Below are 12,174 nucleotides of genomic sequence, written 5' to 3'. Positions count from 1 at the left end.
GGATAAATGGAAATGACACTTGGAAAGATCAAAGATCTCTTAGAAAAAGGCAACGAGACGAGCAGAAGTCAGAAAAGATGGTTTGTTACTTGAAGAGGTGGCATATTTTCGTTCGGCGCTCATCGGTGCAGCCATCCTCTTGAGATCTGATGCTGAAGTCAAGGTGCAACCGAGCTGCTCCTCGCAACACTACAACAACTTCTTCAAAAATCTCATTTAGACTTCACAGATTTAGAAGGGGAACAAAGTCTGGCACTATTTCCATTGCTCTGCGCATTATGTGTGAAAAAAGATATATTCATAGGCAGCATTCTTAGAAAAACACTAAGCAAAAAAAAACATAACATTTGTCACTGATGTAAGAACACTCAGAGGTGAAGGATACTTGAGCACGAGCTTCTTGGCCAGGTCAGCTGAAGGGATATACCAAGGGTGCATCATGAGGAACATGCGGACCAAGGATGCATCCTTCAAAGTGCCCTTCTCATCTATGAGGAAAAACAGGGAGTCACCTGTCATTAAGAAGATACCTCAGCATGTTCAATTTGTGCTTGTGTTTTTTATTCTGCTGCCTCCCTTTACAAGCAGATGAATAATTCATATAAAAGAAATAATACTTAAATAACCAACCAAAGGCTTTGATGCAGGCTTCCACCAGCTCGTCCACAGTGGCAGACTGTTCCGATAATATGGACTCCATCGTAGCGGTCCTCTCTGTTTTCCCCCTCGTTTACCTCTCTGTGGTTTGAATCTGTTGGCTCTCACTGAACACAAAAGGAGATGAAAAGAGAGGGGAGTAATTATGAAGTAAACACAGGGGAAGCAAAACTTACTCTGGCTACTGCAGCACACTTAAAATAGCTGCGTGGTTAGTTCTTCTATATCCTGTTCAGCACTGCAGAGTGGCATATTCATTGACTGTTTGCATTGCATCTAGGGTAAGGATGATGGCGTTGTCAGTAAGTTAGCTGGGACAGGTGCCTGTCAGTGTCATCTGATATGATGGTTAAGTATGGCCAGAACACATTCATGGTGTCAAAGTGCAAAATCTGCAATGAACTCATTCTACTTGTAGCACTTTTTAAGTGACCCAGTTTTCGGGGTTAACAGTTTAAAGTTTTTGCAGTCTGTTAGTGTTGTGTGTAGGGCAGGGGTAGGCAACTCCAGGCCTCGAGTGCCGGTGTCCTGCAGGTTTTAGATCCCACCCTGGGTTAACGCACCTGAATCAAATGATTAGTTCATTACCAGGCCTCTGGAGAACTTCAAGAAATGTTGAGGAGTCATTTAGCCCTTTAAATCAGCTGTGATGGATCATGGACACATCTAAAACCTCCAGGACACCGGCACTCAAGGCCTGGAGTTGCCTACCCCTGGTGTAGGGAAATGAGTTGGTGAATTAGGGCTTTAGTTTACAGGAAACAGTTGCACCAATCAGCCTTTACCAAGCCTGGTCCTCACTGCTAAGGCCAGACTTAGAAGGATCTTGATATCAGGACCAATCAAACATAAACCTAGTCTTAACTACACCTATAGTGCATTACTGAATATGAATAATTAGAATATCAACATATCCTAATTAGCAATCCAAGATGGCGGCACTGAATTTAAACAGAAGTAAAACTGCAAACTTTTAATCTGTACCGCCAATCCTGACTCCCTAAATAAGTCATACACAGAAAACTGATCAGGTTCTATCCATGATTGTGTTTTTTAAATATCATGCTGTATTCATAGTGATACCTGCATGGATCTACTTTGCTAAGAACCAAAACAAATCCTGCTTTTCCTGCCTTTGTCTGGAACCCACTAACCCGAGAAGGACATCACTTCCTAACAAAGGTTTCTGGAATGCAGTACTAGTCTTAGCTATTTATAGGAAGGCTCATGTGACCATCATTATTGTCTAACAGCAGGCACTGTGTTCCAAATTTGTCATATTTGTGGCAACAATGAAGGAATAAACAAAAAAAAGAAGGCAATTTTATACCAAGAAGCCAGGGATTATAGTCCGTTTGAAGTCCTCATGAGACATACGCACACCTGAGCACAAAATACCTTCAGCTGAAGAGCATGAAGGCTACTTGTGTAGATTCTCACCCACAACAAGAACACAGACTTCTATTAGGGCCATAAGAATGCCAAGATATGAGCCACTGCTGCAACTGCTCCAGTGGTTGGTCATTTGCTTCTCATTGGCCAGACAATTGCTGTGATTACTTCTATTAAGAACTACATAAAAGGCCTTCCAGATGAATCCATAATTTTTTGCAAAAGAAGCCACACTACTACCTTTGAAACTTGGGTTTGGGGTCAAAACTACATCTGAAATAATAATTTCTTGTAGTCTGTTCCAAACTATTTGATGAGCGAGTTTTTAGGCGTTCATCTTGCAAACTGCAAATTCACAACAGTAGATTTCTGCTGATCAACGTTATCTTTGACTACAGCCTCATAGAAAATGCTTTACATTTTGATACACTGGTGGCAAAATGCAGAAACAATAGGTATTTGGACCCATGTGTGTAGTTTGTGATATAATCATTTTTAACAAAGATCTGATCAAAGCGTGCAATCAAAGAATAAGAAAGCGAAAACGGACAGAGCAGCTGTTTTATTGTCATACAACACAAACACGCATGTCGATATTCAATTTCAGGTTTGAGGGCCATTCTTTCTTCACTTAGAGTTCTTCAGAGTTGGCAGATTAGGATTGTACACAAATGTACACTCACTGTATTCTTTTTTGCAAAGATTCACTTAAATCATCTTTCTTCCCCATTCTGATGTTAATTTTCAACTTCAGTCATCTTGACCAAGCTGGCTCATTAGATAGTCATGTTAACAAGCAGTTAAACATGTTTACCCAAGGATACAGTCCACTGCAGTGAGTAATCAAATGACTATTTACACCGTTAGTAGTTAGTAGTAGTTAGTTGACCGTGGCTCAGGGGGTTGGGAAGCGCATCTGTAACCGGAAGGTTGCCGGTTTGATCCCTGGGCTCTCTGTCCTGGTCGTTGTGTCCTTGGGCAAAACACTTTACCCTACTGATGGGCCGATGGCGCGATATGGCAGCCTCGCTTCTGTCAGTCTGCCCCAGGGCAGCTGTGGCTACAACCGTAGCTTGCCTCCACCAGTGTGTGAATGAATAGTGGTATTGTAAAGCGCTTTGGGTGCCTTGAAAAGCGCTATATAAATCCAATCCATTATTATTATCATTAGTAGATGACCAGCTCTACTTCCTAAACTACAGACGCCCAATTTTTACACGATTGGTTATAAAATATGACCCTTTTAAAATTGTTTTACCCAGAAGTTTACATAAATATTTGCGTTACATCTTAACCAGCTGAACAAATTACTGCTTCGATAAGAAATTGTTTTCAGACTGCGGCAATGCTAGTTTTGTATCAGTAAAGAATCAGATCTAAAATCCTGGCTGACAAATGGTGTGTAACTACATTTATACACCAATTCTATGCTTTATAACTGCACTTTGGAGCCAAGCATAATAAACAGTTTTCACCGATGTGTGTGGCTTTTCTATCAGACAGATACTAAGCCACAAGCCCAATCGGCAGGAAACCACTATTTATCTTTTCCTGACATGCTGTAATGCTGTCTGCAGCAGGCCATAAAAAGGTTTGATGAATATTTACGACACAATAGCAAATATTTCGACATGCGTTTCATTCTATCACATATTCATAGGAAACCAGCTAAAAATTTGCATCTGTGCTTTTCTTGATTTGGTAAGGTCTGGCTCCAAGTAACCATGGCAACAACAACTTAATGACCAGTTACTTTTTAACGACATATACACACACCTGAGCACAAAATACCTTCAGTAGAAGAACAAAAAAACAATTTTGGAGTAATCCCATATTCTTTACTTGTGTCTCAATCAGCAAAATATACCATCTTCCAAGTTATGACATGATTAATTGGTCAAATGTATCCAGTCATTAAAAAAACTAGTAATTTTGATTCATTTTTATATAGCCCCAGATCAAAACGTTGACGGTCCAGTGCAGTGAAAAAAAGATTTGCCTTCCCTCCTGATTTCTTACTTTATTTCATATTTGTCACACTGAAATGTTTCAGCTCATGAAAGATAATTGTAGTATTACATAAAGATAACCCAAGTTAATATAAAATGCAGGCAGACAAAAGGCTCCAAACCTACCTGGCCCTGAAAAACCAGTTGCCCCCTGAGCCTGGTTGCACCACCCTTGGCATCAAGAACTACAATCAAGCTTTTGCGATAACTGGCGAGGAGTCCTTCACATCACTGTGGAGGAATTTTGCACCACCTTTCTTTGCAGAATTGCTTTCATTCACCCTCATTGGAGAGTTTTCAAGCATCAACAGCTTGTTTAAGGTCATTCTTTGACAGTCAGATTTTGACCAGGTCTCTCTGAAATCTCTGTTTTGTTTTTTGGGAATTCTTTGAGGCTTTCGGAGCTGGACCTGCAGATGTGTTTCGGATCATTGTCCAGCTGCATAATCCAAGTGGGCCTGAACCTCCAGGCGCAAACTGATGACAGTCTCCTGCAGAATTTTCTGGCAGCAAAATTCATGGTTTCTTCAATTACAGCAAGGTAATTGAAGGAACCATGAATGCTGCTTCGTGACCTTCCAGGTCACGAAGCAGGAGACTGACGATCACACTTCTACCGTGTCTGACTGTTGGTGGGATCTTCTTTTTATGAAATGCTGTGTTATTTTTATGTCAGATGGTTCTTCCCCAGTCTCTTTCTTATTACTGAATCATGAACACTGACCTTAACTGAAACAAGTGAGGCCTGCAGTTCTTTTGAATGGTAAATGGCCTGTATTTGTATAGCGCTTTTACTAGTCCCATACTAGTCCCTACCCTGCCGGACACTGGAACCATCGGGCCCCCTGACCACCACCAGCAGGCAACGGGTGAAGTGTCTTGCCCAAGGACACAACGACTGAGACTGTCCAAGCCGGGGCTCGAACCGGCAACCTTCCAATTACAAGGCGAACTCCCAACTCTTGAGCCACAATCGCCAATTTTAGTTGTTCTGGGTTCTGAAGTAATTTTGGGCTGGTTCAACAGCGCTCCAAGGTTTCTCCATGATCTGATATCTCTTAGCCTATTTTACTGTGTCAGACTCGACTCAATTCAATTGAAATTATTTCTAAATTAAAAAAGGGTGTGGCTGTAATCAGGCCTGGGTGAGGCTAGTCAAACTAATTTCATGATAAATATTTTTTATCACATAGGGCCCAATAGATTTGAAATTTTTTTTTTTCTGACTGAATGAAATTATTATTTTAAAAATATTTGATATTTACTCTGGTTGACTTTGTCTAATAGAAAAGTTTGTTTGTGGTCTGTAACATGTAGGTGTGAACATTTTTTCATGACACTATAAGTGTAAAAGTGGCACTAAGGTTAAGCTCAAGTAACAAAGTTAGGTAACAAAATCCCCAACAACACACTGAGCACTGCTGTAACTTTATTTTAATGTGGTGGCTCTGTGAGTGTGAGAAGGGTGTGATGTGTATGTGTACGTATCCATTGTGCCTGACACAATGAAGCCCTTCACTGCACTGTCTCTGCCGCAACGCGGTGGGTGGACACACTCAATTACAGGCTTCACAAGCTGTCTCAGCCACGTTCTGCAGGGCTGGTGGGAGAAGCAAACATAGAGAAAGAGTTGGAAGTATAATCCTCAACCGCAATTTAAATCATCACATTGTTAGGGCGATCAGCCACAGCGCTGATCAGTAGGCAAGATTAAACTGCTGAAACAATATGGTCAGATTACGGGAAGATAAATGGCGAACAACTAAAAGGGGTTTTGTGTTGCTGTAAATAGATATGAAAGTTTCAAGGTGGGTTGCTAAAGTCACCACAGGAAGTAAAGCAGTGTTGCATGTGAGTATTAAAACCTCAGCAAACAAACACCAAGACCTGTGATGCCTAGCTCAGAAAAAGGAGCCTACACTCCATCAGTATTGGCTCTGTGCACTGGCAATTACGTCTGCTCGCATGTCATGAATATAATGAGAATGAAAATTGCCTTGAAGTCAACTGTTTTCTCGCTGCAGTAGATAAGCCTGAGGATCATCTATGTTTGAGCTGAGATGGCCTTGCCTGTGAAAAAATGTGCTCTTCTGTTTCACTTCTGCATTTTCAGTGTTTATTACAAAAGTGTCCATCCTCAAAACTGAATGAGGACCTAAAACCACTTTCTCCTTCTGTGTGGGGCCCATCTCTCAGCAGCTAAACAAAAAAAGAAAGAGAGAAGCAGAGGTGTTTTAAAGTGTCGCCAACGCTTTAGCAGAGTCTAGTCTGGCACTACTGAACACACTGTGCCCATCTTGATGATGACGGTATCTTCCCAATTAAAGTGAATACATCATTCATCATCCTGCTGACAGGAACGCTTTGCCATTACCCAGAGAACAATTTTCTCTAAGCTTTTATATGAATTAAGACTGATTTATGGTAAACAGGATCCCTCCTCCCTTCTTTTCTAGACATTCTTTAAGTGTTTTTCCAACAGCGTCTTTCTAATACAGTCCCGATATCTGCAAAGCGGTGAATTGATTGTAAAGAAGCACACACTGCGAGAGCTTTAGTGTCATCCTTGGTTGCCTGGTGACGAGGACCCGGGGCCATCGATCAGGCAGATTAAGGGGTGGATGGGGCTCAGCGGGGATAAAGGGAAGTTGACGGGTGCCTGGTCAATCCTGGCCATGCAGAATCTGCTGTGTGCTGCTGGTTTACTGGGCAGTGAAAAAGGTCACATCCTCCGGCTAGACGCAGTCAGACCCCCTTCAGACTTCTGCCTCTCTCGTTTTCAATATCACGGTCACAGAATAACAGGCAAGCTGCTTTTCAGCTAATTCTCAACTTTACACCAATGCTTTTGAAGTTCGACCCATAACAGTGAATTCACGCTGACATATTATTGTTGCTACTGTTTAATAATTGATGGCTCCTGTTGGACACATTTAAAAGCACCTGAAAATACATATAGTTAAAATAATGAGGTTAACATAACTAAATAGTAGTTTAGGATGTCTGTGAAAACTGATATTCCAAATATGACCGCGTCTGTTCTGCTGCTCAAATGCAGAGTTTATGACCTGACTCAAACTCTCAACCCTTTAAAGCCGGTGGAGCAGGCATGCTCCGTTTTGCGTAACTATTTTTAAATCCCGGTAGCACTGCAATAAGCTAGCGCAATAATTTTTTTTGCATATGAAAGCGGAGGAGTTGTACTTACATCTTATGTCATCAGCTTGTCCTAGGTCAAGGTTTCCTTCCACATATAGATTTGCAAAAACTGCATAAAAAGCGCTTGAAGCAACAAAAACATAATATTCCAGAAACACGCTTTGCCAATCCGATCAGCTGTTCGTAACACTTCCTATGTTTGTCAGCGCAAACCCGCCCGAAACCGGAAGTGACGCCATTTTCGCGGAAATGTAGTTTTTTACCTTCAGGGCCTATACAAGCATATACTGGTGTTTTTAAAGGTTATGTTTGACTTTATGACTTTCTGTGTCGTTCTGGGATACTTAGAACTCAAATTACACTGCTGGAAATTGTTTATTTTGATGCACATGCTGCTTTTTTTGGGGCAATTGTGGCTCAAGGGTTGGGAGTTCACCTTGTAATCGGAAGGTTGCCGGTTCGAGCCCCGGCTTGGTCAGTCTCGGTCGTTGTGTCCTTGGGCAAGACACTTCACCCGTTGCCTACTGGTGGTGGTCAGAGGGTCCGGTGGCGCCAGTGTCCGGCATCCTCGCCTCTGTCAGTGCGCCCCAGGGTGGCTGTGGCTACAATGTAGCTTGCCATCACCAGTGTGTGAATGTGTGTGTGAATGGGTGAATGACTGGTTGTGTAAAGCGCTTTGGGGTCCTTAGGGACTAGAAAAGTGCTATACAAATACAGGCCATTTACCATTTACCATTTTTTGCAAATTTGCATTATAATATTTATTTTCGTTTTTTCTGCAGTATATAAAAATTGGTGTATTTAAAAAATAAAACTATGAAGACACTCAAAATAAATTTCCTGTGGTGGGAAACTATTTTGTGCAACTTTTTTGTTTTTTTTTTTTGTTGTTTTTTTTTGTAGTTTATTGTACTTTTTTTTTGCAATTTATGTAATTACTATGCACTTAATGCATACATATTATTAAAATTTAGGCTATAATGGTTGTATTGATGTATAGCAACTTGAAATGCTCCCAAAAATGGCACTACAGCATGTAAAAATATAATATAAGCTCTGGCGGACTTGGTTCTATGGTAGGTCTTAAAGGGTTAAAGCAGCAGAACTCTAAAAAGGATCTTATGCTAAACGCACACATTTTTTTCCAGCTATAGACATTAGAAGAAAACCGAGAGCTTAAATCTTTATTGATTTTCCCGTCTTAAAGTACTGACTGATGATAAGGCATTGACAAACAGGCAATAATCATGTCCATCGTCTTATCGACATTCCCATAATGGACTCAATTCCATGCTGATAAATGCTACATGCTAATTCACAATCATTGATTTAGTTCTATCCTCTCTCCTTGGCGTTTGGGAAAAACAAGTTTTTTGTGGATAACATTTATAAGAAAAGAGACACAATTTTAACAGAATTTAAAACTAACAAATTTAACAAATTGTCAATACCATAGCAAGACTGATTGGACACGTTTTTCAAGTACATTTGGATGGATTACTACCAAATTGTACATTTTGGGCCTCATATTTTGTGTGCTTACAACTTTTGTCACAACTTTCTTTAAGCAGACACACAAAGATGACCTCGGCTCTATGTTGTGTTTGGTGTGAAGCTTCAGATATAAGCATGTGACATACTGAACACCATGGCAGACACATTATTAGTTAATGGAGCACATTGTCATGCTGATGCTGCTTATAGCTGTCAGTATTGTATAAACCTCAGTATATGAAATAAATAAGTTAAGTATTCTTCTACTAAAACTTTAGCAATTATATAAGAGCTCTGAATTTGAGGCTACCGTGTAATAATTGTATATTGATGTTTCTTACTATTGTGTGGAAGAAATGCAAAAACAACAGTAAAACATAGTTTGATAGTCTGGTCACAGCTACCGTGTTTTAAAGAAGAAAAAAAGAGGCCAGATTTCCTATAAAACCTTTGATTATTGTCACCCGCGGGGGCTTTTCCTCTTATCCGCCTCCTTTTTACTTTTGCTGTTCCATTTTCCATTTTTGTGAACCACTTACTGGTGGGTAATGATGCTAAGACAGTTTTCCTTTCATCATATGTTACAGCTAGAAACTGTAATAGCATTACGTTTAGATTTCCACTAACAAATTTGGCCATGTAAAATGTAACATAACACCAGGCGCAGGCAGACAACCTTTTCTAATGATATTAGCTTTAAAAAAAAATGTATATGATATTAAATCATATCTTCCTGTCTTTGACAGACTGTAATACGCGTACAAAAACCACTTCTTCATACACACCGCCCTTGTTTATTCCCCTACATCCCCTAGTTGTAGTAAGGGTGTTGCATGATGGGACAGATATAGTTCTTCAGAGTAGCTGGTGGCAGGCTTCTATTTAGAGACCGTAGGGTACTGAGAGCAGGAAGGGAAACATTTCCCTTTCCCTGGACACGCAGAATGCCACATCAGTGGGGGGGCACCGGCTGCAAACTGAGATTAGCAGCTACAGTTGCTCCTTAGGGAGGGAAGGGGTTGAAGCAGAGGGAGGAGAGGAGGAATGTTTGAATGGGTGATAAAGAGAGAGACTGGGAGGCAGGAAGAGCGTGCTTCAGCTCAGTAAAACACAAAAAGATACTGTTGGCCGAAGGAGGAAAGAGATTAAGTATAGAGGGTTAGTACTGACAGAAGACACAATGAGATATATGAAATTAAAGTGCAACTGGGGAATTTCTATAGGCACATGGAAGCACTCATGCTAATGCTTCTCGAAAGATTGAGACAAGCAGCACTTCTTCGTAATCTTGAAATAACAGAGAGGGGAAAAGGAGAAAAATATGTAAATGTCCTCCTGCTGGGAGACAACAGCTACCCACGTGGGATGTTGTGTTGTGTCCTTTAACAAATAAAGTCACGTATCCTGCTCCACATCTGGTTCAAATTAATATCTTATATGTCTCATTTCTGACTTCAAATTAAAAACGTAACGCAGGAGACAGAGAGGGCATCCTGGCTGATTTCATGTGTTATAATGTATGCCTCCTGCTACCCCCCCCAAATGCGACAATGCATCATTGTGTCAGATTGTTTTCACTGCTTTGTGTTCAAGCTTCCTGCTCAAATATGGGTCCTTTACCAGATGTGAAAGTTTGCTTCACAACAAATACCGGAAGGGTGTGCTGCTATGTGTATGTGAGATGCGGCAACTTCTTCTGTTTGTCCACACTTTTCTCTTTCTTTGCTACCTTATTACAAACAGTCTTGTACAGAGCGGGAATAATTTTTTTCACACATATTTCCTCTATATGCTAGAGTTTTTCCTCACTCTGTCATTTATCTCTCTGACACACAGAACTTCCTTTTCAAACCTCACTGCGTGATGAGTAAAAGATGAGGCCACATGGCGTATTGTGTGAAAGGCCTAATGTGATACATCATTTTATGGAATTCTGCATTTGGGTTTGATTCCTGCCAGCTGTCTATTAACTTCAGAGCATGCCTCGGTCAGGGTTCGTGTTCTAGTGTTCTGCTGAAGTCAGGGATATCACTTCCTGTTGTTGCAAAGTGTTCCATCTCCAACGGGCAAATTTTAAATTAAAAGGAAATACATTCATTCATATATTTGCCAAGAGGAATTTACTCTATTTGCATGTCTCCACAGTTAATATGAGGATATTGCTACCTATAGTTAGCTTACAAGGGTTTAACTTAGCAGATTTTATGACCTTGAATGCAGCCAGGCTAGCCTTTTTTTCCTGATCAGAGAAGCTCTGAGTCTTCTAAACAGAGCGAAACTGGCACATTTGCACTTTTGTCAGACTTTTATGTAAGAAAAACTTTATGTGAAGCGGCCCCAAGAAACTACTTAGCTTAGCATAAAGAATAAAATAAAACAAAGAGCTATCTTAACAGACGAGTTAGTTGTGTGATTGTGTTTTCCCTTTGTGCAACACATAATGATGTAATCCCCTGTTTGCCAGGCAATACTGTCCATCTTTACTCAAGGCTATGTAGCTGCAAGCTGTTACATACTATATTTACCTTCTAGAGCAGAAAAATAAGTTTTTGGTTAAGGCTTTCTGTATTTTTTACACGAGGTTAAAGTTAAACCCCAGATTAAAAGATGTAAAACATGGGTGTAGTCACAATGATAACACCCTCTGGTTAGTGCATAAAAGCTTCAACCTGGGTGTTTTTGCTGTCACTATCTTTTCAGTGAAAGTCATTAGCCAATAAGCACATCCTGGATAACCATGCTTTCTCGCTCTAACAGTAACCTTAATTTGCAATATTAACTTGTGAACTTTGACCTGGAAGTAGTGACTGAGTCTATTGGGACAAAGTCACTGGACAAGGTTAGTTTTGCATAGACTTTTAGAGAGCCGGAAGTCTTGTTGCAAAAAGAGCAGTTGCCCAAAATCTAAGAAGCTTTCCTTCATAAATCCTGTCTAACACAAAGCCTTGACTGTAAACGTTGACCAACAGTCAGTAGTAACGTGCTATACTCAAGCAAGAAATCATCCGAACAAAAGAAAACTGAAAAGTATTTTTTAAGCCGATTCACCTTCACAATATAAATCTCAGCTACTTATATTGCCCAAAAGTGCTGTTTTCCACCCCTGACTCAGAAACAAGGAGGCACAGCTGTGCAGCTGCTGTAAAAACTGCTTGTGGTTAGGGCCACATACCAAGTGATGCTGCATGTTTTAATTCTCACAAACTCCGATCTTCGAAGAAATGCCTGCGGTTTGCAGAATGAGGCACAAACTGCAGTTCTGGAGGCCAATTTGTTCTGTTCGCAGTGTTTATCTGCTTCATTTCCTCCTGCCTGTCAGAGATGTGCTCACTGAGCTGCACAGTGGTTTTATACAACAGTCATTTTGAACTAGTTGTGAATGCTGGGAGTTTCACATTCAAACAGCCACCCTCCTTTTTACCCCCGCAGGCTTTTTAACAGCCCTGGCTAGTTCCTGTTTATG

The 12,174-nt window shown here is 40.6% G+C and overlaps 1 protein-coding gene across 3 annotated transcripts in view; it reads right to left on the bottom strand.

Moving 5' to 3' along the window:
* LOC146523306 (RAS guanyl-releasing protein 2-like) overlaps nt 1-12,174 on the bottom strand; it is a 40,848-nt gene that overhangs the window by 25,379 nt on the left and 3,295 nt on the right. For all 3 annotated transcript variants that reach the window (XR_014870218.1, XM_085138040.1, XM_085138034.1), the window contains exons 2-4: nt 631-764; nt 386-488; nt 90-146 (exon numbers count right to left, since the gene is read on the bottom strand). Coding sequence is in view for 2 of the 3 variants with exons in the window: in XM_085138040.1 (XP_084994166.1) it covers nt 90-146; nt 386-488; nt 631-700 (230 nt within the window). In the remaining variant the exon portion in view is untranslated. The remainder of the gene's footprint in view (nt 1-89; nt 147-385; nt 489-630; nt 765-12,174) is intronic.

This window comes from Neolamprologus multifasciatus, chromosome 3 (genome assembly GCF_963576455.1).
Source record: "Neolamprologus multifasciatus chromosome 3, fNeoMul1.2, whole genome shotgun sequence".
NCBI classification, from domain to species: Eukaryota; Metazoa; Chordata; class Actinopteri; order Cichliformes; family Cichlidae; genus Neolamprologus; species Neolamprologus multifasciatus.
This window is presented reverse-complemented; position numbering and strand designations above follow the sequence as displayed.